The sequence below is a fragment of the Aythya fuligula genome, chromosome 1 (genome assembly GCF_009819795.1).
Source record: "Aythya fuligula isolate bAytFul2 chromosome 1, bAytFul2.pri, whole genome shotgun sequence".
NCBI classification, from domain to species: Eukaryota; Metazoa; Chordata; class Aves; order Anseriformes; family Anatidae; genus Aythya; species Aythya fuligula.
The window spans coordinates 46849214-46875420 of NC_045559.1; the positions used below are offsets into that span (position 1 = coordinate 46849214).

General features: G+C 36.3%; 1 protein-coding gene across 4 annotated transcripts in view; it reads left to right on the plus strand.

Annotated features, from left to right (window-relative positions):
- The window catches only part of CDK17 (cyclin dependent kinase 17), a 58307-nt gene that overhangs the window by 23676 nt on the left and 8424 nt on the right, over positions 1-26207 (plus strand). For all 4 annotated transcript variants that reach the window (XM_032185284.1, XM_032185276.1, XM_032185292.1 and 1 more), the window contains 5 exons: positions 16348-16473; positions 20509-20565; positions 22363-22477; positions 23004-23098; positions 23993-24055. In XM_032185284.1, the coding sequence (XP_032041175.1) occupies positions 16348-16473; positions 20509-20565; positions 22363-22477; positions 23004-23098; positions 23993-24055 (456 nt within the window). The remainder of the gene's footprint in view (positions 1-16347; positions 16474-20508; positions 20566-22362; positions 22478-23003; positions 23099-23992; positions 24056-26207) is intronic.

Genomic DNA, 26207 nt, shown 5'->3' on the forward strand with positions numbered 1-26207 from the left:
ACACAAGGATTGTTTAAGTTGACAAGAAAGATGGAATTTGTTTTAGATGTTCTTTAAAATTGGTTGTCTTCTCAATCAATTTTAAATGTTCTGACATCCTTAGTGTAGAGAGCATTATTATAGTAGTGCTTAAATGTCTGTCTCCAGTTGTCACAAATCAGACCATTATCTTGCATTGTTGATGATCTGCTTGTTTTGAAAAGCTAAATATGTTTTGAAACTATTTTCATGAAGAGTTTAATAAGGGTAGGTTTAGAATACCTTTCCTTCACATGTTGTGCAACTCATCAAGTACGTTGAAGAAAATGTGGTGTATATATATATATATATATATATATATATATATATAATACTTTTATTTATTTATTTATTTTACATAAAACTGGTTTCTGATCTTTCTAAAACTAATACTGCAGAGAAGTGATGGTCCTGACTGCTTCAGCCTTTCTCTCTCTTCCTGTTTTTTAATGAACGGAACTTTACAGGGTGGTAAACAAAAGGAGGAAAAGTACCTTATGAATAACTGTGCACATAATTTCCTTTATTTATGAGTCTCATTATGAATACTAGCCACCCTTGTGCTTGCTTTGTTGTCATTTCCCTTGGCAAAGAAAAACAGAACACTTCCCTGTTTCTTGAGTATGTAAAAGTTAACATTATAATGATGCCTTTGTTACATAAGCATGTAAAATTTTGCAGTTGCTCCATTATAGCATATATACCATTATGCATAGTTTGCAAGATTTTACATCTTCTTTCAAAGCATGATACAAAATACAGGATTGGAGAAGCAGATCTGAATAACTTATAGTAGGGTGCGCATGCCAAAAATTTTTGATTTGTGAGGCGCTCCATTATGGTTGGAATTCCAAGACTCCAAGCATGTAATCCTGGTCCAATTCCAAGAACTTATGAATTATTTGTATTAATTATTTATATCTTTTCCAGCACCTGTTTTTTCTTTGTCTGGGAATTCCTGAGTTCATCTATTAATCTTGAGTTTAATCTAAAGACTGTTAAAATTGGACCTTTTTTGCATGGAAGACCTAATTTAATTCAATTAATTTATGCAGGATGCTTACATTAAAAAAATAAAAAAGTCATCTTGAATCTTGCGCATTACTCTTTCAGTGGCTTTCAGATTTTTTTTATTTCAGTTTTGTTTATTCAGTGCTGATCTTCTCGTTTTTCTCTAAATTCCAACTGCTTGTTTCTGATTCTTGAAATTAACATTATTTTTTTCATTGACAGGCACAGTCAATGAGAGCAGTAATTTTTGGCAGGTATTTGTGTATGTTCTGTGAGAACTTTAACATTTCCCCCAAATCACTTCAGTGTTGATTTGATGACCTTTAAAATAAGGTTTCAAGCATATGTCTGAAAACACTCTTACTTCTGAGTGTGAATTGTACTGTCATTGATAGTATTTTTTAGTTGACAGAAGTTTACTCCTTTGAAGTGGTTTGTAGCATAGGTGGGTTTTTTACCTGTTTGTGCATGCCAGAGAAAAAGAACTGTAACAGTCTTTTTAGCCTTTATTAAAATACCTTTCTAATCATAATCTTTTCAGTCTACTTTATCTAGTTTTTTAATCAAAAACACCTTAAGTGATTACGTTGTCTGTCTGTCTTTGCTTCATCCTATTTTTCCCGTGGGTCGTTCTCAGTCAGTTTTGACAGGTGGATAGAAATCTCAGATGCTAATTTTCTACTAATTTCTGTGGAAAAAAAAGCTCTGAATCAGGAGAGACTACTAATGCATCTGCTGCATCTACTACTGGGAAAGATGTAGCCTTTTTTAAAATACCACAGGATCCACATAGGAGTTGAGTCTCAATAAGAACATCCATGGAAAACCTGGTTTTCCTGGTTTTGCTGTTCACCAAATGGGATCACTTGCTTCCTTGTTTGCCTGCCTTGGGTGATTTGTGTTATGTAGCTAGCTGGTTCAATAGTAGTAATGTGATTATAAAAGGAGAAGGAAACGGTCTTTGTTGAGAAGTTTCTGTTATTTCAGTTTTGTTTTGTTGGTGTGTAGGGATCTGTCATCTCTAGACATATTCCCTTTATATCCATTTAGGATGAGTTACAGCTGTATGTTGCCCATACAGGTTGGAATAAATTAGAGTGTGTCATAGCCTTTATTTGCTGTAGTCTGTTGAAGTCGTTAATCACATTTGAAATCCATTTCAAAATATATGGGATTAAAATATCCAAAGTTGGATAAACTCAGCAAAACAATATTCCTTGTTCCTCTGCATTATACTAAATGTGTCACAAGGACTACATCCTTGTGTTTAGTTTGGCTAATATTCATTGCTTTAGTAAAACTTTTGTGTATCATTTCTTAATATATGTTTGTTTCTCTCTACTGAATTGAAAGAAGTCCTGATTTTTATTTTTTTAAAGAAACAAATCAGGTAAATCTGAAATCTTGGAATAGTTCTCTTTATTTGTAACAACTTTTTGTATATAATGAGTTTTTTTTAATGCTCAAAATCCTCTAAATTCTGCAGATTAGCAGCCCATCAAAAAAAATAAAATAAAATGCTTGCTAAAAACATGCTGTAGTCAAAGTGCAAATTGTTGATACTGTGTATTAGTATTCTTGGGATGTTTTGTATATCAGAATACACATTTTGATCGTTAGTGTTCACCACACTACTACTTCCTCTGTAATTGTAAAATAATTCAGAACTAGAAATAAAATTAAAACCTTGTGGGAAAGCAAACAGATTCTCCTGTCAGAGTCATAGAATGGTGCGAATGACTCTTGTCGGTAGTATTTGAAAGATTCTGCTGGGGAAAAGTCTGATTTTTCTGGAAAAAAATATATATATACAGATATCCTGGAAGATAGATAAGTGCAAAATACCCAATACAGATGTAAGTAGAAAAATGTTTGTTCTAGTAGAATCTTCATAGCAATAGAAACCTGAAATTTCATAGCCATAAAATGACCGTGTTAGGTAGGAAATCATCATGCTGCGATGTAAGCTAAATTTGATGTATTTTAGATACGAAGCGGTAATACTGCAAGTGAGAGAGGATCATGATCAGCAGCTGGGTTGAAAACTTCCTATCCAAAGTAGCAGCCATGGAGATAGCAGCTTTCAGTCCATCATCCCCCTAGCTGACACAAAATTTAGGCCAGTGTGATTTCTATATACAGGGAGCTTTGGAATTTGACAACATTGCAGTGGTGGGACTAGGTAGATTTATTTAAAAAAAAAAAAAATCCTTGTTAGCATATTCTTAGAAAAGTAAGAGAACATACTAGAATCTCATTGCATTGTCTAGACGAAATTTATTTTGCGTGTAACCCACAGACTACTAACGGTCCGTAAAGCAGTTGCTTCCCCCCCCACCCCATTCAGGAACCATATTGACACTAGTTGTAAACGTGTATTGTGTGGAGAATTTGACTCACATCAGCTGTTAGTTTTTAATTTAAAAATTTACTAATACAGTGTTAATAGTAATGATTACTTAGTAAATCAGTAAAACTGTTTATCAGAGCAGATACATAGAATCACTTTTTTTTTTTTTCCTAAGTTTCAGGAGCAAGGCAGCCTGAGAGTGAATGCCTGTATGTATTTTAACTGTAGGTGTTTTCATCATATGAGAAACACCTCTCCAGATCATAGAGTTGCAGCTTAGAGCATTTTCGTTTTGATTTGCTGAAAAAGAAGGCATAGGTGGTAATGCATTAATATAAATACACGTTTCAAGCTGTAAACGTTCATTGGAGGCCTTGTGCCCTGTGTGCTGGGTAGTGAATGCTTCATTAAGGACGGTAGTGGATAAAAAATAGGGAGACACAGTCTGTGCAAATTGAAACATCTGTTTCCCTTTCCCAGAAGTCCAAGGTCTGTACGCTGTCTTCGTATGTGAACTGGCGGAGGGCCATAACCCACTGTTCACCAGCCTGTTTCCCAGATATTTTATCCTGAGAAACAGTTCTTATCCATCTGACTGTCACATTAGTGGCAGGAGCTTGTTCCAGATCAGACTGCTCCTACCACATTGCTGTAGGGTATAATTTTCCCCTGGGAGGATTAGCTGCAGGTTTAGTGCTTTTAGCTCAAAAGAGAAAAATACAAAGGCCATGAAGTGAGGCTATAATTAGGTGTGAGTTGTACTGGTTACCTTCAGAAAGAAAAAATGAAATGTAGATGAAAAATAAGGATTTGGTGAGCCCACCCTTTTACCAGGGTTATGTCTGATACAGGAGTCTTGGCTGATACAGCTTGAATAACTAAATGGGCTGTCAGTCCAGCTAGGCAAATATACCTGATCCAGAGGAAAACCCACAAAATTAATTGAGATTTAAATGAATCTACTGCTAATATTTTCCGGTTTTAGGCTTTAAATGAGAACACTGCTCATAGATTGTCATTTCCATGTGTAAATAGGGCACTGTAGCCTGGATAGCAGTACTGATTCAGGCTTTCAGTCAGAGGCCATACAGTGTTTTCTCCCGTCATTAGTTTTAGCAGCAGGAAAACACATTGCAGGAAGCACTGCATCAAAGACAAGCCTGAGCATTCAGCCCTACATCTCTTGCCTACTTGCCAGGGTGCCTTGGATCACTAGCAGGCATTACTACACAGTGCCTGTTGGGTCAGGCTTCGCTAAGCAAAAATTCTTCCTCCCTCCTTACTTCTGTGGCTGTCAGCTCTTTCTGCCTTATTTACTGGATTTTGTCTAATTTCTATCTGCAATTCCAGAGAATGTGTAGATCTGCTCACCTCTGCTGTGAATCTATGGTCAACTACCACTAGATACGAAATAGAGAAGGAAAGTGAAGCTGAATACAATCAAGACCATTTTTAATTTTATATCTTCTACGTGTTCGCGGTATTACCCGTTTTCAGTCATGCTTGGAAGCTGTGTCAACCTTTTGCAAGGTTACACAAGAAAATATGCTGTTCTTTTTGTGAACTCCTACTTTCAGATTCACGTGAAGCTTGACACTTTGGAAATCCCTCCTCTAAAAACACAAGTCCACATTCTAAATTACTAGCATGATCTTGACGAAAGTGGTGGAACTCCTTTTATTCTATTTGATAGGCAGACTTTGATTTCTTCTTCTGCAGAAGAAAATTGTCACTGCCACAAGAAAAATAATCTCAGCTTGGATAACGGACAGACTTCTGGAACCTGCCTTTTATTAGATCTTTTGGGAATAGGGATAACTGTCTGATATTAGTGATGGATGCCTTTTTGCCCTTCTGTTAGGGACTTCTACAATCCTAAAAGTTCTTGCAAATGCTATTTTCCTTAGTTACTGCATTTGGTGGTACCCAAGGATGGAGTATCTGCTTTTTTGCTTTTGTTCTTTCATAACTCAGTTCCCCTTTTCAGATCCATGCTTTCAGTCCCATTTACAAGTAATGTGCTATTGTATTGGATAGCCATCTACATCTATAGTGTCCAGCCATCTACAAATCAGATCTCATTTGGATGACTGGAATGCAGCAGATGGGAAGTTATTAGCATGTGGATGCAGCTTCATACCCTGCATTCCAGCCTCGCTGTCCTGTCCAGTAGGTCAGATTTCCAGTTCCTGAATTCAAGAATTTAATTTGTTCTGAATTAGCCAATTTCCTCATGGGACTTTCCCCTGCTAGTTGCTGCTTTATGTTGATGTGAATGTTTCATTATTAGGAGTTAACATTAGAGAGTCTCTGTTAGACTGCTTGTGTTGTTGGCATTGTCTTGGATCAAAACCTTACTGCTTCTGCTGCAACTTCATTTGGTTTGCTAGTTCTTCTTTCATTATCTCTTGGGTCTCTTGCTGTCTAGCAATGAGAATTTTTCAGGAAGAGTGTATTGGAAAGAAAAGATTATCTTACCGCCCAGGATCCTGACTTGTGCCATCAGGGCTCCAAGCTCGTATTTTTTGCTGTGATCTGTTTCTCTTTGGATTTTTTCCAAAAAAAAAAAAAAATCCATTTCCCTTGTCTTGCAAGCTAACCACTTTATGTTATCTTTTTCTTCTGCGCAGTTTGTCCTACTGCTCTGTTAGAGAAATTGATCAAAACATACAGAACTCTACACTGAAAAATCAGAAAGTTGTAGTAATAAAGGAGGCAGAGCTTTTATTAGAATTTGTTACACCTCAGCTCCTACCACTGAGTCAAACAGCCACCAGACCGTCGGTATCAGCAGGGCTTATGTTAAGAGGCTAAGGCCACTTTTGGTACAATTTAATTGTACCAAATTTTTGGTGTATTGATACACGTGACAAAAAGAAAGTAATATCTCACGTTTAAATTTTATTTATCCTTTCTCAGATTTTTTCAAAACTGGTTTTATGTATCACATGCATTTGTTTTGTTTTCATTAGTTGTGAATAGAAGCTCTTGGAATGCAGTTTCTCTGAATACTGTATTTGTGCTATACAGTTTCAGCTTTACACCTTATAATTGCTGGTGGAGATGTGAAATAAATGAAAAACTGCCTCTTTTTAAAAATAATAAAAAAGAATAGTTTTTATTCAGCTAGTCAGTGGTCTAAACAACATATCCATGGAATTAAGATTCTTGTTAAAAGTATTTTGATGAAGAAATGGTTCAGAATGCATACTTGTGACTTTTTATGTGAAAAAAATCCTGCCTATTGAACTATAATTCTAATTTCATCATTTCAAGCATACAGATTGTTACAAATACTAACGGAAAATATTTAAAATATTTCTCTTTATAAGTTTGTAATTACACTAAAGTAAATAAAAGCAAAGCTAGCTGTTTGCATTTCTTTTTTCTGACTTTTTACAAATTATTACATATCTTTCAGTGGCCATAACTACTGTAGAGGTTGGTGATAATTTTCTTGAATTGGCAGTAAAGTCCTTGCTTTGTTTATTGACGTAAATAGATGAGCTAGAAAACTGTGACTCCTAGTCCCAAAATAGAGGTTAAACCTTTGAATTCTTAGTAATATCTCATTGATGACATTTGTCTCTGCATCCCAGCATCAAAACTGACAAACTTTGTTATGCTGGAGAGGGGGCAGGGAATAAGCAATATCTGTGGTCATTGGTATTCCGAGCATGAAGCAGCATCTGGGCTCAGTCTTATGATAAAATTCCTGAGAATATTTTGCATACTTGATCTGAAAAAAAACCACCAACAACAAAAACACCCTCGTGATTTAATTGATTCATGAAGTCCATATCTTGGATCATTTCTGTCTCAAATATAAAAATGCTTGAAATTGATGCTTTCTTGAATCGTGCTGCATTTCAGTAGGGTGGCTAAGGAACAGCATGGATTTATGGAGTGAGAAATAGCAGTGATCTTTTGCAGATGTGTCTTAAGATTGTATTTTCACTACTGCTTCTCACAGAAGAAAAGGTACTTTGACACTTTCTGCAGATTTAATGTAATAGGAATCAATTCATTGTGGTTTAATGTTTTCGGGGGAAAAAGTAGTATCAGCAATAACATTCAAGTACAAAGGACAACGTAGTAGTTGGATGTAAACCATGCTGCAGGAGGCGTAAAAAATGCACATTCTGCATCACAATGGCATCGGTTACACCTGTTTGTAGAGTGCGTTTCTGTTCTATGGTGATCATGGCGATATAATCCATGTTTTAGCACCAAGGATTTCCTGAGATTGAGAGTCAGATAAATGTTGTCTAGCTACTTGTACGTTTTTGAGTGGTCCTTTTAAAGACCTTTTATAATCTGTTGGAATAATTTTTGTCCACAGTGTGCTGTGGAACTGCAATAAAAATGATAGCCCATTTCCGAGTACTTTCACAAAGGACAGACTGGATATGTCATCTGTACACATGCTCACTCTCTCCTAGCTCCATGATAAATGGTGATATCTTGAGCCTATTATTTGTATTACGGGCATATTTAGGAGATTGCACTCTAATTCTCAAAAGCACTAACAGTGTGCAAAGCCATTTTTTATGTGAGGGTATGAATAACTACACAAAGAGATCTTAGTAAGCTGTTTATCAACTCATGGTACATAAAATTTAAACATAAATAAATAAACACAGAGGTAATGATGATTTTATATACTGAATAGGAAAATGGGTATGGATAACTCATCCCAGCTGTTAAAATAGTGGTTTTGGTTACAGTAATTGAGGCTTGTTTATAAAGACGTGAAAATAGCGTGCTGTATGGATGGTATACGTTTCTTTTGGTGGATGTGTATGCTAGTGTTTTGATTCAGGATCTTGGCAGTGTCTAAATCTACAGTGCTGTAACCAAACAAGAAAAATCTGTACGCATATATTCTCTGAATCTGGGTTGTTTTTCTCTATTTGTTTTTGCCTCTGGCAATCTTGTAGTATGTCATAATTCTGTAGAGGATAAAGTTGGCTTGAACTGTGTTAACTGTCATTTGACAAAAATGCACTGAAATTTGATAAAGCAGCCTTCAGAAAAAACGTCTACATGGTATCTGATACTGAAATGATGCAGTAAGTACATGCATGTAAGGGTGTATATTAGTGTGTTTAAATTCTTATAGGCATAAGCAAATGTTTTTCAAGTCATTTTGTGTGTCATGAAGTAGTGCATCATACACATTTTTACATGAAATCTGAAAGAAAAGTATACTATAAAAAGATTAAAGATTAAAAGTGCGATTTTTTTTTTTTTTTTTTGAGTAAGCATGAAACTGGACTGTTTTGCGTAGAGGGCTAGATGATGTAGCATTTCAGATCTCATTAAGCATTCTCCAGTGAACAAAAGCACTCTAACTTATTAGTGAACAGCTTGTGCTTGCAGCTGACATGTCTTGCTGGTGCTTGCTAAAACTAGTGAGAAGGCTGATTCAGACTGATGCTTACACAAGAGAGCAAATCGTTCTCATTTGTTTTATAGTGGATTGTTTGGGCTGTCAGATTGCTGTCTGTAGACTTAGAAGAACAATTATTTTTCTTTGTGAGGCTGTTAACAAAACTTCAGTGATGTTATTTAGCAGTATCAATTCCAAAAAGATAAGCTAAAATCTTAGGGAGAGGTGGGGAGCTTTTTGCCTGCTGGCATATTGTAAATAATGGTGGTCTGTGAATATTACAAGGGTGAACTGAAGAACCAAAGCAGTAAGGATCGGCATAGAATGATACAGCTTGGCCACATTGTTAGGCTAGTCCAGTGACTAGCTGCTCCCGATGGAGCCAGCTTCCTTCTTGTCTTGGCTCCTAAACTTGCATCAGCAGGTAATTACTCACATTATTTCAAAGGGGTGGTTTTCTGCCAGTTTTGTTTCTTAAGCCACATTGCTGAGTCATTAGCTTAGAACCTCTTCTCCTCCAAGGAAGTGATGGGAACATGTGGCCATAGGCAACGGAGTGTTGGTTCTGGAGGTACTCAGCTGTTAGATTGGCTAAATGAAGCATTTAAGAAATGACATAATGAGGATGATCAGACAATATATCATGTTTTTTCCTTCTGGCTTTTCTGACCAATTGCGTGGTAATACAGGACTACCTATTTTTTCACCTCCTTCTACTTCACTGGCAGAAGCCCAAATCTCTTTCCTCTTACTGCAGTTGTGAGTGCAGGATCACCCTGAAAGAAATCCAGGGAGTTGAAAGATTAGTAGCTTTTGTAGCCCAGCAGATTTGGGAAAGGTTTATTATTGCTGTTCCAGCAAGAAAGAAGCAGTTGGCAAACTGGCACATCATGAATAAAAATAAAAGTAGTCACAGTTTTTCATCTTTTCCAGTTGAGTTATATATACTACATTACAATTCTCGCTACACTGCATTGTAATGTCATGAGAATTGGTTTCAAGAACACCTCAATAGGTCCTTCCCTAGGGCAACTCTTTTGTTTTCTTGTTTAGTTTAGATTATTGGTATTGTATTTTGTGCAAAATATGTGTTTATTGTCTAAATGTGCTAAGTCAAAGACATCATGACTCAAGTCATCTGAAGGAAGACAGTGTGAATGTTTCAAGTTGCTTCTTTTTATAGCATTTTAACATGTACAGTTCAAATATTCTGTATCTGTATTATTCTCTTTATTTCACTTCATTGAAAATTACCGAAATGTGTAGTACGTCTTGGCAAAAAGTAAATGGTGAATTAAGGAAAAACAGAAGTTCATTTTCATGTCTGATTCAAAGTTCAAAAAGTTAAGTGTTGTTTTCACAAATAAGAATAGGTTCATTGTATGGAAGAAAAAAAAAAATGTACTTTTTTGACAGTTTTTGAGAGAGGAGTGAAAATTTAACTACTGACCAGGTATGAGACTTTCTGAAAAGTCTCACATTGTGACACTGAACATTGTTACGTGGGCCGAGGCAAGCTACAAGAAAAAAGAATAGTTGGTAAGTTTGTTTAGGGAGAATAGGAGAACAGAATAGAATAGGATAGGCAGAAAATAATAGGGTTGTTTCAGAGAACCAGATGAAGGGGCGGGGGGGGGGTGGGGGGGGGGGGCGGCGAAGTGGTAGCAGAATGCTAGTACTAAACTCTTGTGAATAGTTTACTGTAGGTGGCAAGTGAAGAAGCTCATATTTGTAACAGTATTTTGAGACATCCTAAAGGTGACCAGAAATAAAGAAATCAAAAAAGTCTTGTGTATTTGTCAGTGGTGGTGGTTGGTTGGTTGGTTTTTGTGTTTTTGTGTGTGTGTGATTTTTTTCTTACTTACAAGTATGTGCAAAAAACAGAAGCTGTTTTGTTTTTTGGTTTGGAAGATGTTTATCTACTTAAAATGTTAAATTCCTCAGCTCAGAGAACCTGCAGGATTTAAGTTGAAACACCTACCTCATCTTCCTGTGCCCAAGAGTAAGTAGTCTGTGGTAGAGAGAACATACGCATCAAGTTACGGCAACGCATTTGGGTAGTAGCCAGACAAAAGAAAAGGCTCAACAAAGTGCAGCTCTTCTCAGGGCGTTTGCTGTAGCTAGCGTTGGAAATAGTAAAGATAAGCACAAGTTGGGGTAGTTTATCTCCGTAGACAGCACAGTGATATTAATGTCACAAGTGCTTACATGTTTATCTCCCATCAGGCACAGTAGAACAAATGTGGTTCTCATTTCAAGCAAGTTATAAAAATAGTATGCATTTCTCTGCCAGTAATAAAGCAAGACTGAGAAATAAGCATTGCACATGAGGATAGAAAATGTGTTTTTAAAATGTAGAAGGAGGGGGAAATGCCACCAGCGTTCTGGTTACCCTAGCAAAGCAACTTATGCTTGAATATGTTCTCCAGAATGTTTTCTGGAGATGGATCAAAAAATAGCTCATTAAGGAACATACAGCTAACTGTAGGCAATTGAACATTTAACAGTAGTTTATTTAATGAATACTGATTTGTTTTGTTGCAAGTTGACCTTAAAGATAACCATAAAAAAGTCAAACTAGAAAATGTTATAAATTGACGGGAGCTTTTTTTATGAATTAGACTTTATTTAGGAGATATGTCGGAAGTGACATAAAGGAAAAGTATTTTAATTTTCTAGGAGATAATTTATTTTACATGAAGCACTTTGCTGTCCATGAAAAAAAAGAGTTTTGCATTCTGGTAAAAACGTTACTTGCTGTAGTTACAACGGAGTGCATGCAGATTCCCCTTGCATAGTTGAGGATGTATGTACATCACTCATACAAATCTTGCATTCAAAAAAAGTGTACATAAGATAAGGCAGGGAGTTATTTTAGTTTCCTACCTTCAAAATGAAACATTTAAAAGATTCATAGAGGGCTACAGGATTAATTAATGTGTCAAAAAGTGTTGAGAAATTTAAAAATCTGAAGTATCAAAAATTAACGAATGTTGGGAAAATAATCCTGCAATTAATTTTACATGCCTTTTACATTCCTTATTACTTCTTCAAATAGCATTATAGCAGGATCTTGTAACAGCCTACATTTTTACAGCCTGCTAATAACTTCAATTTTAAGAGGTTTCTTGGTTTTAGTCTTTTTTGTGGTTTAGGGTTTGTTTGTTTTTTCTTCCTTTTCGAGAACTGCTAACACGTCATTAGATTTGGTTGGCCATTGAAATTAGTCTGGACAAGGTCCTCTGTCCAGAAAGTGTTAATAATAATTTCCATTATTTCGCAGAATTCCACAGAGGTTTAAGAGAATTAGGAATTCTTAAAAATGACCATTTTGTACTGTTGCTTGCCTTCCACAAGGGCAGCCTGGCGGCGTACCAAAACAACAGCAAGCAGCCCGGCCGGAGAGGGCGGGTTTAGCTGCTGCTAAATTAGCAGCAGGGCTGTAATGGGCACGTCGGGGCACAGCTGCGGCAGGGGTGTGAGGGAGTGAAGATGACCATCCCATGTAATGCACAGGCTTCACATGCCAAGGCTCGTGCTTGGCCTGGCTGCCCCATCCCCACACAGACCTCCAGCAGTCAGCCCACGCCAGGACCTCTTTTACCTCTTTTACCCCTCTTGGGGTTTCTTTTCCCCACTCAGCCCCTCACAGCAAGTTAGCTGGCTGTGGGCAGGTGAGAGTCTGGGAGGGGACATGGCCAGGACAGCCAACCGAAGGGATTTTCTATCCTGTATGCACTGTACTTAGTGAAGAAAGCTGGGAGAGGAGGAGGACGGGGGATGTTTGTGGTTGTGGTGTTTGTCCTCCACATTCAGGCAACCGCTGGGCGCGCTGAGGCCCAGCTCTCCAGGAAGGGGCTGGACATCTGCCCGCCGGTGGCAAGTAGTGAATGAATTCCTTCTTTCACTTCGCAAGCACACACAGCTTTTGCTTCCCCTATTAAACCGTCCTTGACTTGCCCACAAGTCTCCTCACCTTCCTTCTGTTTTCTCTCCATCCCCTGGCAGAGGGCAGTGAGCGTGTGGCGGGCGGGTGTCTGGCCACGAGCAGCGGAGCGCCTCTTGCTGCTGTTGGCCAGCACAGGCAGCCCCCTCCAGAAGCACTTGAGGCTCCAGGTGGCTCCTGTGGCAGCATCCACCTGGATTTCTTCGTAGCATATCTGTAAATTAAAAGGGTTTTTCAGCTGCAGCCAAGTGATGCAATTTTAGTTTCCGGTTTTGCTGCTTAGCCACTAGGAAACGTTGTGCTTATTTCTCTCATACACATCTGATGAATCCCCTTTCATGTTGCTGTGGAGCATTAATTTTGGTTGCATTTCTTTCCCATGAGGTGATTGCTTCAATTCTTACAAAAGCTGGAAGGAATTAAGGTGACACAGGCAGACAAAATGCCGTAACTTCTGTCTTTCGGCTATTTAGGTTTGCAGTCTACATGACTTTCTTTAATTTTGCCTGTATTAGGTAGCTAGGTAAATGATAATTATAATGCAAAGAAGACTTTCTATAAGTAGCTTTCTATATGTTTTTTCAAATATTGGTGTCATAAAAGGCTTCTTACTGTGGCAGGTAATGATTTTAATACATGGTTTAAAAAAAAAATGTGGCTTGGTAGACATTTCAACACTGCCAAATGTGTGAGTGTTACGAGTAGAATAGCAGTGGAGAATAGGGGGAAAGTATCTGAAGTACCTGCTGTAGTTTCCATGAAGTCTTTTTGTTTTCATGTAGCAAGGAGACTTCAGCTCTAAAAAGTTAAGGAAAATTGATAGCTTTTTTCTTTTTATTTTATTTACAATATGACAAAATGTTAGGCTTCTAGCACTAAACATTAATGGCGGGGGGGAGGGAGTTACTGTTACATATTGTGCATTGTTACAGATGTAGATACTGAATTTATATTTAAAAACAGATACTACAATCCTAAAGAAGCCTTCTCCCTGCAGTTTTCATCAGGTTCTGTTAATGGTTTTTGTTTTTTTTAAGAAACACATGGTGGGGGGCTGCTGTATGCTTAAAGCAGACTGTTGTTGATTAGGGTGTTTTTCCTAACTGAATTGGATTTTGGCCTTTACATCAGTAAGTACATCTATTCAAACAGTGTTTGCATTATGCACTGCAGAGGACAACATGAAAGTTTGCAGCGTAAGCTCTGTTTAAAACTGAGGATGTCACATGGATCTCTGGAGTAAGTCACAGGGAGTTTTGCAATTGCCTATTGCAAAAGTGGCATTGGCATTTTGCAAATGATGAAAGGGGAATGCTGTAAGAGAATTACTAGCTGCCATTATGAGATCTTCTGGTACCTAAAATGTTCACTCCAGTTTTTACAGTGGCTGGAGTTGGAACCTCAGATTTGTTTCATTTCCCATCCTCTCCACTTGGAAAGGTATGACATGCTTATTGACAGTGGGCCTCAACCACAGTAGTTTTCAAGTATAATTTTAGAGTTGCTATCAGAGCTTGAGGCTGCCTTTACTTTCTTCTTCCTACATACCCATCAAGGTTGTATGCTTGGAAATGTTTCTTCAAGGCTGTGGATCTATCTGTGAAGCACCACATCTGTTGCCCCAAGGATGAGTGTTGTGGGAGAAGAGAAGATAAAGATTGAGAGCTCCGGGGTACAATCAGATCAGTATTCCATGAGTTGTGGGCCAGGATTTGAGTGTACCTGTAAATGGATGCTATTAAAATACTTATTGTCAAATAAGCTCTACAGAACAGTAATAAGAGAGCACTACAGCAGATTTCTTTGCCATAGTGATAATAGCTAGGAGTAGGAGAGAGCTATTCTGCCGCAGGGAATGTAGGATAATGAGATATCTGCTGTTTTCAGGAAGTTACATTGAAAAACTCGGTCCAGTGCTCTTTTCTCTTGCTTGGATTTTCTGTTTTAGTTTATGTTCCTGACCAATGGGGGAGAGGGGGAATAAAAATTAGGATATTGCCCCCACTGTTTGATCTGGGATCACGATAGGAAGATGGAGTAGAGGCTGATACTGGTCCTCTTCCTGCCCCCCTGTCTTGTTGCAGCAGTTCCAGGGTTTCCCACTGCAGTGAGATGATCCAGCTGCTTTCTATAAGGCAACATGTAATTCTTCCCTTTGTGCTCATCTGTTTTGAGACAAACACAAAAACTACAAAAATGAAATTAGCAGAGCTTGTAAAAAAGAAGGAAAATTCTTTACTGGAGGATTGCAGCTAGCTCTTATTATAATTAATTAGTTCCTCCACTATCCCCAAACCACATAGACAGTTTTAATATTGGCAATGTTCTAAAAATTTTGAAATACCAAAGTTGAAAATTAGTAAAGAAAGGGGAAGTTGCCAGTAGTGAGGGATCCTTTTGTTTATTTTTAATTCATCTTCAAAATGCTGGTCAAAGCTGTGATTCTGTGAACAGTACTCCTTTTGTTTAAAGACTGTGATTCCAATTTAAAAATTCTTTACAAAGTATGAAATGCAGACACTGAATTTTGAAGTTATGCAGAGAAGCTGATATGGGGCAACAAAGCAGGAGCTAACAGAGACTTTGTGCTCTTCACTGACGCAGGTATGAGGAGCGGAAGAAAAACAGGAGGGTTAATGCCAGAAGTTAAGCCTTTCTTAGCAGCTCTCCAAAAATTTGTCTGTATCCACTGGCTGTAGTGAATAGCAGACACAGTTCAACTATTTTGAGGGTGTGTGTTAGCAATTCTGGCCTACCTGAAATTCAGTTTATTACGTTTGTGTTTTTTAATATATTTTAAATTATATTTTTGTTGACCTCTTGTTCCAGGTACATATACAGATCATACATATACATGGTCCAAATACTTTATCAGCACTGAAAGCTCAGCAAGTTGTCCACCAAGATCTTGTCCTGAAAAGTCTGACGATCCAGTTCTTTGGCAGCCTAAGCCAATTTAGCTGCTGGCTTCCTGGGATTGCCCTGCTGCCTCTCTTGCCCTGTGTTCGGGCTGTAAGCTTCTCTGACCTTACACTGAACCTGTTCAGAGCACAAAGCTGGCAGGAAGCTATGCACTTCGTGTGAGATAGTTTCTCAATGATTTAGCATGCTGAAATAGTTCAAAGCTGCTGCAAAGACACGAGTAGAAACACATGGCCAAGGGGATGTCGCTGTAATTATAAAACTGAAAGTTTATAACCTTTAGTAGTCAGTGTAATATAGTTTGAATTGTGGAGATCTCTTGTCATTAATAATTAAGTGAAAATAAATATATTAAGCCTCTGAATTCTCAATTTCCATCATTCTAGGTATTTATGACTATTTATTCCAGTAAACTCAGCACATTTATCCACAATGCAATTATGTTTTAGTATTTTATTCTTCTTGTTTTGTTAATGTGTGTAAAGCACTGAATTTTTGAACCTGCTAATTAAGCAATTTGAAGTATTACGAGAAGAGAATATGTTTCTAAAAACTATTTCTGTGCGATTGCTTATTTTTCATTTATATGAATATTTCAGTTTTAAATAGTAACACTGTAGTAACAGTAACATTAACCAGTATTAAATCAAGTATAATTCAGAAGTTACTAAAACGTGACAATTCTCTTTTTAACTTTACTTGCTGCAGGATTTGAACAAGCGTTTGTCCCTGCCTGCTGATATCAGGATACCTGATGGCTATCTTGAAAAGTTGCAGATTAACAGCCCGCCATTCGATCAGCCAATGAGCCGACGTTCTCGTAGAGCTTCACTAGTAAGTGTAATGCATCTGCCTTGCTAGGTCAACCTCTTGGGTCTTAAGGTTCCATTTCATGCAGATGTCTCTGTATTCTAAGCATCATTCAACTTAATTTGTACCTTGGCTTTTATGCCCTGAAAGATGGGGCACTTCAGTGTGTACTGAGCACCTGTCAAAATCCACTGAAAAAAATCACCCTTTCCTTCCTTTCTCTTCTGCAAACTTTGCCCCTCATTTCTCAGTGACCCACTGAAATCAGTGGGTCAAGACCCTCACTACTCCCAAAGTACATACATAAATCCTCTTGTTAGAGCAGTGATGATCTATGTGAGCAAAGAGCACCTCCAGTCTTAGATCCAGGCTGTGTGTCTCCTGTGATATAGTATAGGGGCCCTAGAGTAGCACAGTATGAAGACAGCTAGTCTTCACTTTTCTTTTTATATTTGTTAAAAAATTTTCTTTCTCAAATTTCCTGTTGAAATTATACCCCCCAAAAAAATCTATGAATTCCTAAGAGTATTAATAACTGAATTTATATATACCTTTTTAGGTATATATTTCCATTGGGTTATTTTAAAAAATAAGTCTTTCCTTATGAATGGGAGGATTCTTATGTTCTAATTATAATATAAATACCAGAAACCCCAGACACCCATACTAAACATGCACATCCCTGAAATAGTCCAAAACACAGCTTTTTCTTATTTTTACACAAATCATTCAATTTCAACCATAATTTGATATATTACATTTCTTAATATTAATTGATGTCTTAAAGGAATCGCTAGACCACTACTGAATTTCTGAGCAAATTCATTGGTGTAGAGAAAAACTGAATAGGTTTTTGAAACCTATGTTGTTCTTTTTATTGACTTAACAGTTTATTTGCTGGAAAATAAATATGAAATATATATATATTTATCATTCACATAAAATATGAAATAATTCTTAACTGTGAAATATCTTTATTCTTTCCTTTGTGAATTAATAACGCATGTAACAATGTTTGAGATTTTTGATTTATTTTGCCCCTGAAAAAATACAATGTAGTGTGCCAGACCAAAGCTCTGTTCTGCATGTTTCCTTTTACAAGCACAGTATTCAAAGAAGGGAAGATTGGATCAAAGCACTGGAAGTAATAGTAATGTAGCAAGCTTAAATATTTGTGCCAGATTTCTGTAGCTCATTAACCAGTTACTTACTGACATAGCATTGAGTTGAGGACTGTATTTCCCAGAACCTTCTCTTTCAGACGCGGGTGTACTGAAGTACCTTTTCAGAAGAGTCTTTTCAGTGTTGGAATATAATATTTGAGGGCTGGGGGGAGTTTCCTGTGTATGTGATTTCCGTTGCTCGTTTCATGTAGAGCTCTGAGTGCAGTTGGAGTTCTCTCCTCGTCACATTCTAGACAGAAAGAAAAACAGTGCCCTCTAATGAATATGATGTGCGTAGGGAATCAACTTCCTGTCACAAGGTTGTTTGCTTTTGCCTTTCAAAAATGCTTTTCAAGGCTGAAAAGATCAAAATGAAGCCTGCCAGCAGCACTGTGGTGTGCAGGCATGCATTTGCTGCATTCTTTCATTATTTCAAACTACTTTAAAAAAAAAAAAAAATCATTATTCTGAGGTTGTCATTGAAAGCTTGCTAGCAGATTAGTTATAGTAGTATATGAATACTGTGTGCTGCTGTAAAGGTATGTCTCTCTTCAAGGTGTTGGAATCTAAACAGCTGTAAAAAGTATTAGGTGAGAGCTTGTTATACTTCAGGTCTGGTGCATTTCTTTGAAATACAACAAAAAATTAGATTTTACAGTAAATGCATGATGCATGTACTGGTACAGTATTGCACACACAGCAGCATAGGTGCATCTCTTAAGCACCAACCATTAGAAGTAAGAGGCCATAAATATCCATGTTCCTGTGTAGGTGAAGATGGGTAGATGGATCTTGCCTGAAAAATTTGTTTAGAAATGATTTTGAGGGAAAAAATAAAATTAAATTGATCTTGGTTTTAGTAATCTAAAACACAGGTTGTCTTCTGAGGTGGTGGTCAACTGAAATGTGGTTATAAATGAGACACACTGCAAGGCAGGTCTTGAAGAACATGTGTCCTCTATATGTAGGAAATACTTCATTGTATTGTCTAAAGATTTTATGGTTATTAGTCTTGAACGGTACTGAGGATTCAAAGAAATCAATGTTGTATTCCAGGCTTTCTGGCAGTAACAAGGCTAATAGGTACACGGTTGCATATAATTTCTCCTTTCAATTCAGAAGCATATATTTTTATTTCTGATACCATTCAGTATTCACTTCAAGTTGTATCTTTTTAAGTAGATTAAAATGCACTTTGGAAACAATACTTACTTTACTAACATTATACTTATAAGTATACAGTGTCTACTTATATATACATGTATATATATATATAGATAGATATATATATAGATATATATATAGATATATATATAGATATATATACACACAGACACACTTATAAGTATATACTTATAAGTCAATGGTATGTTTAAAATCTCACTGGAGTTTTAAGGGTTGTCAAATATCAACTTTTCCTGTATTTTAGAATAAGCAGCTTGGCTTCACCAAGCTCTGAAATATGCTTGATTCTAAAGCATGTGGTTCTAAAACATTTCAGTCCTAACACTAATTTAATAAACCAGAAGTTCTCTTAGTACCGTGTTAACAAAATAATGTGCCCATTTTTTCTCTTACATATGTCAAATATGCTTATAGACAAGATCTTACACTTCAGTTGTGTTTTCATGCATATGTTCTGAAAATTAACAGAAGCATGAATCCAAGATTTCTTAGTATGCCTTCATGTTATATTGCTGTCCAATCTTAATGCAATCACTATTTTTATATTTACTAAAGTATTTACTAAAGAAAATATTATAAAGTTCTAACATCCATTGGGTTTTAGGAGCAAATCAACATTTTTTGACCTGAGGAAATAGGTGCTGAGGCCAGTCAGAGGTCAAAGTATCTTTCCTTAGAAAGAAATGTTAAGTGGAAGGAGGAGGTGGTGCTAGGGTGAAAACCAGGCTTTTTCATCTGACTGTGTGTCGAGTTGTCAGTAACTCAAGTCCTTGTGAAGCCAGTGGATTTTGGATTTTGACAGGATACAGGTTATATGCACTTTGTAGATCCTTTTAAAAATTGACTTGTTTGACATGTCAACTTTCAACATTCTTTACACTGTAAGAGCAATATAAAGGTTTAGTGTAATTGAGAATTGTCTTAAACAGAAATAACTACAAGAAAGAACTACTAAATGTGAGACTAGCGGTGGATTTGAATAGGAAAAAATAATGATCTTAAAATCTGTCTTGCAAAAAAGGTGTTATACAGGCAGATAAAATCTGGTTTGCATTGCAAAGGTAAGTTGGTGACGAAAAGAAAAAGTGAATAGGGCCAAGTAAAATATGTAAAGACTTGAAATTATAGGCCATAAAATGTAAAGGGTTGAGGAAAAAGCCGAAGCTTGTGGAGGAATGATGTTTAAGGATTTTAGTTGTGGAGTGTTGTACTGAAAAGCCTTTGAGAAGTCAGAATGGAAGAAGAGACCTGGAGCTGAGGTCTTGAATGTGTTCTCTGTATTTACAGAGAGCAAATAAGTAATGAAAGTTATTTTGGAAGAAGCAGCTGCATATGGATATGCTAAGCAAGAGAAAGGATGGAATAGTTTGAGATGGCTTCTGTGCTTTAGACTATAATAACCTCATTAGTAATCAGATCAGAAGAATGGAGAAAATTTATGCAGGAGTTAGGATATAAAATGGGGTTTTGTATGAAATGTAACTAAGTACATAGTTCTTCTAGGATGCGCAGTGGACTGACTAATAGGCTGAGCATTCGGCTTGGATGCTGGGACACACACATATAATATGCTAAATTGTTTTAAAATAACAGAATTTCATGGTGTTTGCTGTAACACTTTCAGGTATTTTTCTGAGAGAACGTTCGGTTTGCTGATTAAATGATAAATTAAGGGTCAGTATTATCAACTTTCTGTATTTTTTCATTGCAGTCAGAAATTGGATTTGGAAAAATGGAAACCTATATCAAGTTAGAAAAGCTTGGAGAGGTACGTATAGCTTTCTTTTGAAATTAAATGCCTATTGCTTTGATTACATTTCTTTAATGTGCAGCTGACAGAGCACTGGCAGAGGTTGCCTGAAGAGGTTATGGAGTCTGTCAGAAGCCGCCTGGACGTAGTCCTGGGCACCCTCCTCGAGGTGTCCCTGCTTGATAAGGGGGGTTGATGACCTCCAGGGGTCCCTTCCAACCTCAACTGTTCTGTGATTTGATGGCAATGTTTTATGTAAAATTTTTCATAAAAGTTAACTGAAAATCTCTCTGTCCTTCAAAATATCCATTGGATTTCTCTTTTCAGTAAACCAAGCATTTAACATGCATAACAACATCACAGCCACAAAAATGTTCTATGATTGCATAATAAAACAAAAAAAGCAGGAAGAACGTAAGTGAGCTGGGGAAGAGCAAGACTTTATTAGTGAATGGTCTCTGACCTTATTACGAAGGCTAACGTATGCAGATAGACAAAATTATTCTGTCAATAATGAAACTACTTGAGTCTGGTTAAGTCTCCTACTGTCATGATTTAGGTATTAGGGAGCACTTATATTGGACAAGAAGCCATCATTTGCAGTAAGCAGACAATAACTATTTGTGTTCTTAATATAGACAAGCCAACACACGTGAGCTCAGTGGCCAACTATGTGCAACCAGTTGAAATACGTAACACTGAATTCTGTTCCCCTTCCCTGCTGGGGGAACAGTAATACAGCCTTCCTCTACTACATCCAGTGACTGATTTTCAGAGAAACTGTAGCATTCAGGGGAGAGGTCAGGTTTCTGACCTGTTCAATTTGGCTGAGGGTGACCAGGGGGTCAGAAGAAGGATGAGGAGCACCAGGATGGGACGCACTGAACATTGCAGAAGTTAGCAGGGCTGATTGGTTTATCTTCTGTGAATATTGCAGTTAGTCCTCTATTTGCAGTGTTTTCATTTCCAAATGCATTTTTTTCTCTAAAGTACTTGCTAAGTGGCTCACTAGACATGGCATGATGTCACACAACTTTGGAAAAATATTAGTCAAGCAGCTATCAAGTCATAATTGTGGGTGTATTTCATCCTGCTTGCATTATAAAATGTAATGGACAATATAAGGTGTATCTACAGTAATGCAGGGCATTTTCTGTAACTTTTTTGCTTCCTCTTTGCAGTTCCTGGAATTAGATACACCTAATGACTGTTTTGTCAGGGTTTCTTGTCATTATATAACATATATTAAGAGTTTTGAATTTTCCATTGTCTAAGAAAACTAGATAAATTTCACTATATTCATGTTCACGATGTCAACAAAAATGAAACTTCCGTTTCCTCCCCTCCCAGTGCATGCTCATGTAAAATTTGTAACAAAGACAAGAAAAAGACAAAAGGAATTGCATGTTTTCCTAAAAAATAGTGGTAGAATTTGTCTGCAGCCATTGGTAAAACACCTGCAGCAAAATATAGAGTTACCTGCACTAGTTTTATTTAAATATGGCCTTTCTAGATGATCCCAGCAGTGAACTTAGGGAACTTAATACTACCTGATCTAACTTCTTTGGTGTACAACTTCTTGTCTAATTTTCAGAGTTAGTAAGTATATGCATCCCTTGTGTCTTCTGTGTGTTCTGATCTGTTTACAAACTATTTTTCTAGTTTAACTTACATAAGAAATAAAAAAATTTAAAACTAGTCATACTCAAAATGAAAGCTGTTAAAACCTCGGATTTCAGTTCACATTTTCTTTTTGAACTTATCTTTCAATGAAGGAGCAATTTTTAAAAGTATTCTTCTTTTTCCATTTTGTAGGGTACTTATGCAACAGTTTATAAGGGGAGAAGTAAGTTGACAGAGAACCTAGTAGCTCTGAAAGAAATTCGCCTGGAACATGAAGAGGGAGCACCGTGTACAGCTATAAGAGAAGGTGATCACATTTTTATTGCTTTTTAGAATTTCAGATATTTCTGGCTTTCTTTTTGACCAAAGTGCTTGGAAAATAAATCAGTTATATGAGACATGTAAAAAAAAATTAGTTTCAATAAGGAAAATTTTAATCTTAGACATATTAAGAGTTAGTGTTTCAAATGTATTTATTTTATTGGGGGAAGGTTGTGTTTTCAAATGGTGTTATAAATTGATGATTTTGTACTGAATTAGACTAATACTAGGAAATAACTTTCAAGGATTCAGAATACATTATATGAAATGACTGCTGCTGCTTGAACTGCACTGTCTAGCAAATATTTACAGTTTGCTACCCAAATGAGTTTGGTCTTTTAATTAAATACATTTCTCATATTTAGTGTTCATATGGCATTAAGTTAATCTATGTTCTTTAAAATAGCTTTTTAATTATAAACAAATAAATAGCATATATATGAACTTGCTAGAAATGTGTTTATTGCTTATGTTGCATTTATTTATTTTATATTTACCATTCTCCTTTGCAGTGTCATTATTAAAAGATCTGAAGCATGCGAATATTGTTACATTACATGATATTGTTCACACAGACAAGTCTTTGACTCTTGTTTTTGAATATCTGGTAAGCATTTAAACCACTGTTGAGCTTTATATTCTGTTTATCTCCTTACAGAATACTGAGTAGCACAGACATAACAAAATTCTGTATTATCTTTTTTAAAATACTCTGTTATATTATTGTCCTGCATGCAGAATTATTTGGCTGAAAAGTATACATCTGTATTCAGTTCTCAGAGTGCAGTAAGTTCTCATCATTGTAATGTTTCATTAATAGCAGTTAGAGGTGATCTACCTGAGAAAACTCATCCTGAATTCAGTAACTGTAAAAAGGGATAATTATGCTATTATCCCAATGATATTTTTCAATAATTTTGCAAGTGATCTTAGAAAAAAAAAAAAAAGTATATTCCATATTTTTGTAATTCTTTTCAAGCAAGTGCCCACAATTGCATCTCTTAGTTGCTTGCCTCTTATATTATAGACTTTTCATTTTCTCACTGACGCTTTAATTATATTTTTGCTGGAATATATGAGCGTAATAAGAGGGTTGAAGAACAAAATCTTCACTTCGAGTGTAATTGGAGAATGTAGTAATTCCATTTAAAAATTAAAAAAAAAAAAAAAAAGTGGCACACACAAGGTAGAATGGCACACACAGGGTAGAAGATGAAAGCAATAACAAATAATGGTGTCTAAGATAATGCATCCTAATGGACAGCATGGGTATTTTTGCCCTCTGGAAAGCCAATTTTCTCCATGTTCAGACTTAAAGGGGTTTGTTTTGGTTGTTAGTTTTGGGGGAGGGAGAGGTTGTTTTTTAAAATAAAAAAAAAAATCATATTTTGCAGATAAATCAGTTTTCTGATGAGTAATTTCTTCACTAGTTCTAATAAAAAATAATAGTCACGTAATCTGTTGTCCATAATTTTACTGAATAGTGGTGATCTTTTGACAGGACAAGGATCTGAAGCAGTACATGGATGACTGTGGTAACATCATGAGTATGCACAATGTAAAGGTGAGTGGTTTTAGTGACATTTACTGTTCTTCAACTTTCTCTGTTCTGACTGAAGAATTTCAGAGAACTAACTAACCAGAAGCTGTATGGTTAAGAGCTTTAAAAAAAAAAAAAAAAAATTCCTTTTGACTCAACTACATTTGACATCAGATGGAGTCTTCCTTTTAGGTTTTGGGAGCATTTAAATGTTTAAAGCAAAAAAAAAAATCAAGAGTTTACGTAACTTTATTTAAAATCTCATTCTCTTTGAAGTTACACATTTAAAACAAACGTTTCCAAAAAAGTAATAAATTTATAACTGTATTGACCTCTTTTTTTTGTCCTTCCACTATTGTGTACTCATCTATTGAGGTCAATCCTTAGATTAATATATCCTCAAGTAAAGTTTGTGTGTGCACCAAGGAAAATGTGAGCAGAGTCATGATTGTGGGATTGGATTCCACTGCCAAGTAAGATATTTTTAATACATATTTAAGAATAAATGATGGCCATCTCTCCATTAGTGATAAAATAGAAATTACTTTTTTTAAGATTTAGTTGTCTTTTGCTTTTAACTATAGTTGTGGCCCAGTCTAGTGGCTCAGTTGCAAATCAGGCCTGGTGAGACTGACTCAGTCTCAAGTCCCCCTCCTAACAAGCAGTTTTTCATTTGAAAAACTAGAATACCTGTTTGTATTTTGTTAATACTTACAGCTCTATAAACATGATTCCGAAGAGAAGAGAATACAAACTTGGAGTAAGTTGTCAAATGAGGCTGGACTGTGTAACAATATCACCCTGCTGTATTGCAACATGTGCTGTACCTTCAAAACAGTTTCATTAAGCTGTGTATAATTCATTTAAGGGTTGCTACTTTTACAGTAAGTGTGTTTGAGAAACTTTTCCATGCCTCTTGAAAAATATTAATTGTAAGCTGTGACCCTAAGAACAGAACCAGAGAGTCAGCGAGACAACAAAAAACATAATTAAGCTTATGTTTTTAATTAAATACAAGTTAATAAGTTGTAAGTGGAAGCTGATTCCTGTAATAAGTATGGTTAAGAGACCAGGGGGAATCTGCTCGTGATAATCAGATCTAAGCAGAGAAATCCTGCTTTTTCCATGTTTGTCTGTGGTTTAAACAATGCCATAAGAGCAGATTGATATGGTTAGTACCTTTGGCACTGAGAAAACGGAACAGCTGCTTAACTGTGGTAGCTGTATATGCTTATAGTGCAATAACTGTGGGGGTTTGAATCGTTATTAACATCTGAGAGACCTCCCTGTCACCCCTTCTGTCACATTCTTCACCTGATTTTATGTTTTCAGTTGTAACAAAATAAGAATGTATCATATAAAGATGTGTGTGATCTCTGCAGGCATTACCATTTCCAAAAAAAAATTTTGAGTTAATATGTGTCCTGTGAATTTGTGGAAGGATCCATGCCAACTGTCATGAATATCCACAATTTCTGTAAAATAATCTGCATTGCTTTCTTGACAAATCCTTGCTGTCACAGTGCACACTAGAGATGGCTATCAATTTCTACCACTGTGCTGTTAACATCGCTTGGGAGTGACTACCCCTGCAACAGTATAGGCCTGAGTCGACAGAAAAAAAAAAAAAAAGAAAAAAAAAAAGTTGTTTCTCATCCTGCTCTTCCAAAACTGAAAGGAAGAAAGAAAAAATGTTCCAAATTCTCTTTTTCTTGAGTAGGTAGATCCCATATAATCAGACTGAGAACAGATGGATGTAAAGTACACCTGCTGTGTTGCTTGTCCAGTTTAGGAAAAAGAATTTGGTGGTGTCACCTGGTACAAAAATAAGCTGCTGTGTTAGGAAATGGTCATATAAAAACGTTCCAGTGTTTCTTTTCAAAAGCACTATTACATGGTGAATTTTTCATATTGGTAAACATCATTGTTTGTAACGCTCTGTATTTTTTTAATTGTACGTTTCATCATTGATACTGCCTGAGGGCTTCTGTGTAGTTATTGATACCATCAATGGCTACCCAGAAGGCCCATATTCAAGTTCAGATGCCTTATATGTATAAGAAATTGCAATGTAGTATTTATTAATGCAGTGATAGAGTAAACTGATTTGGCTACCCACTGATAAACCTTTCTTTATCCCTTACTACCTTTATGTCTATGAATATGCAGCATTAAT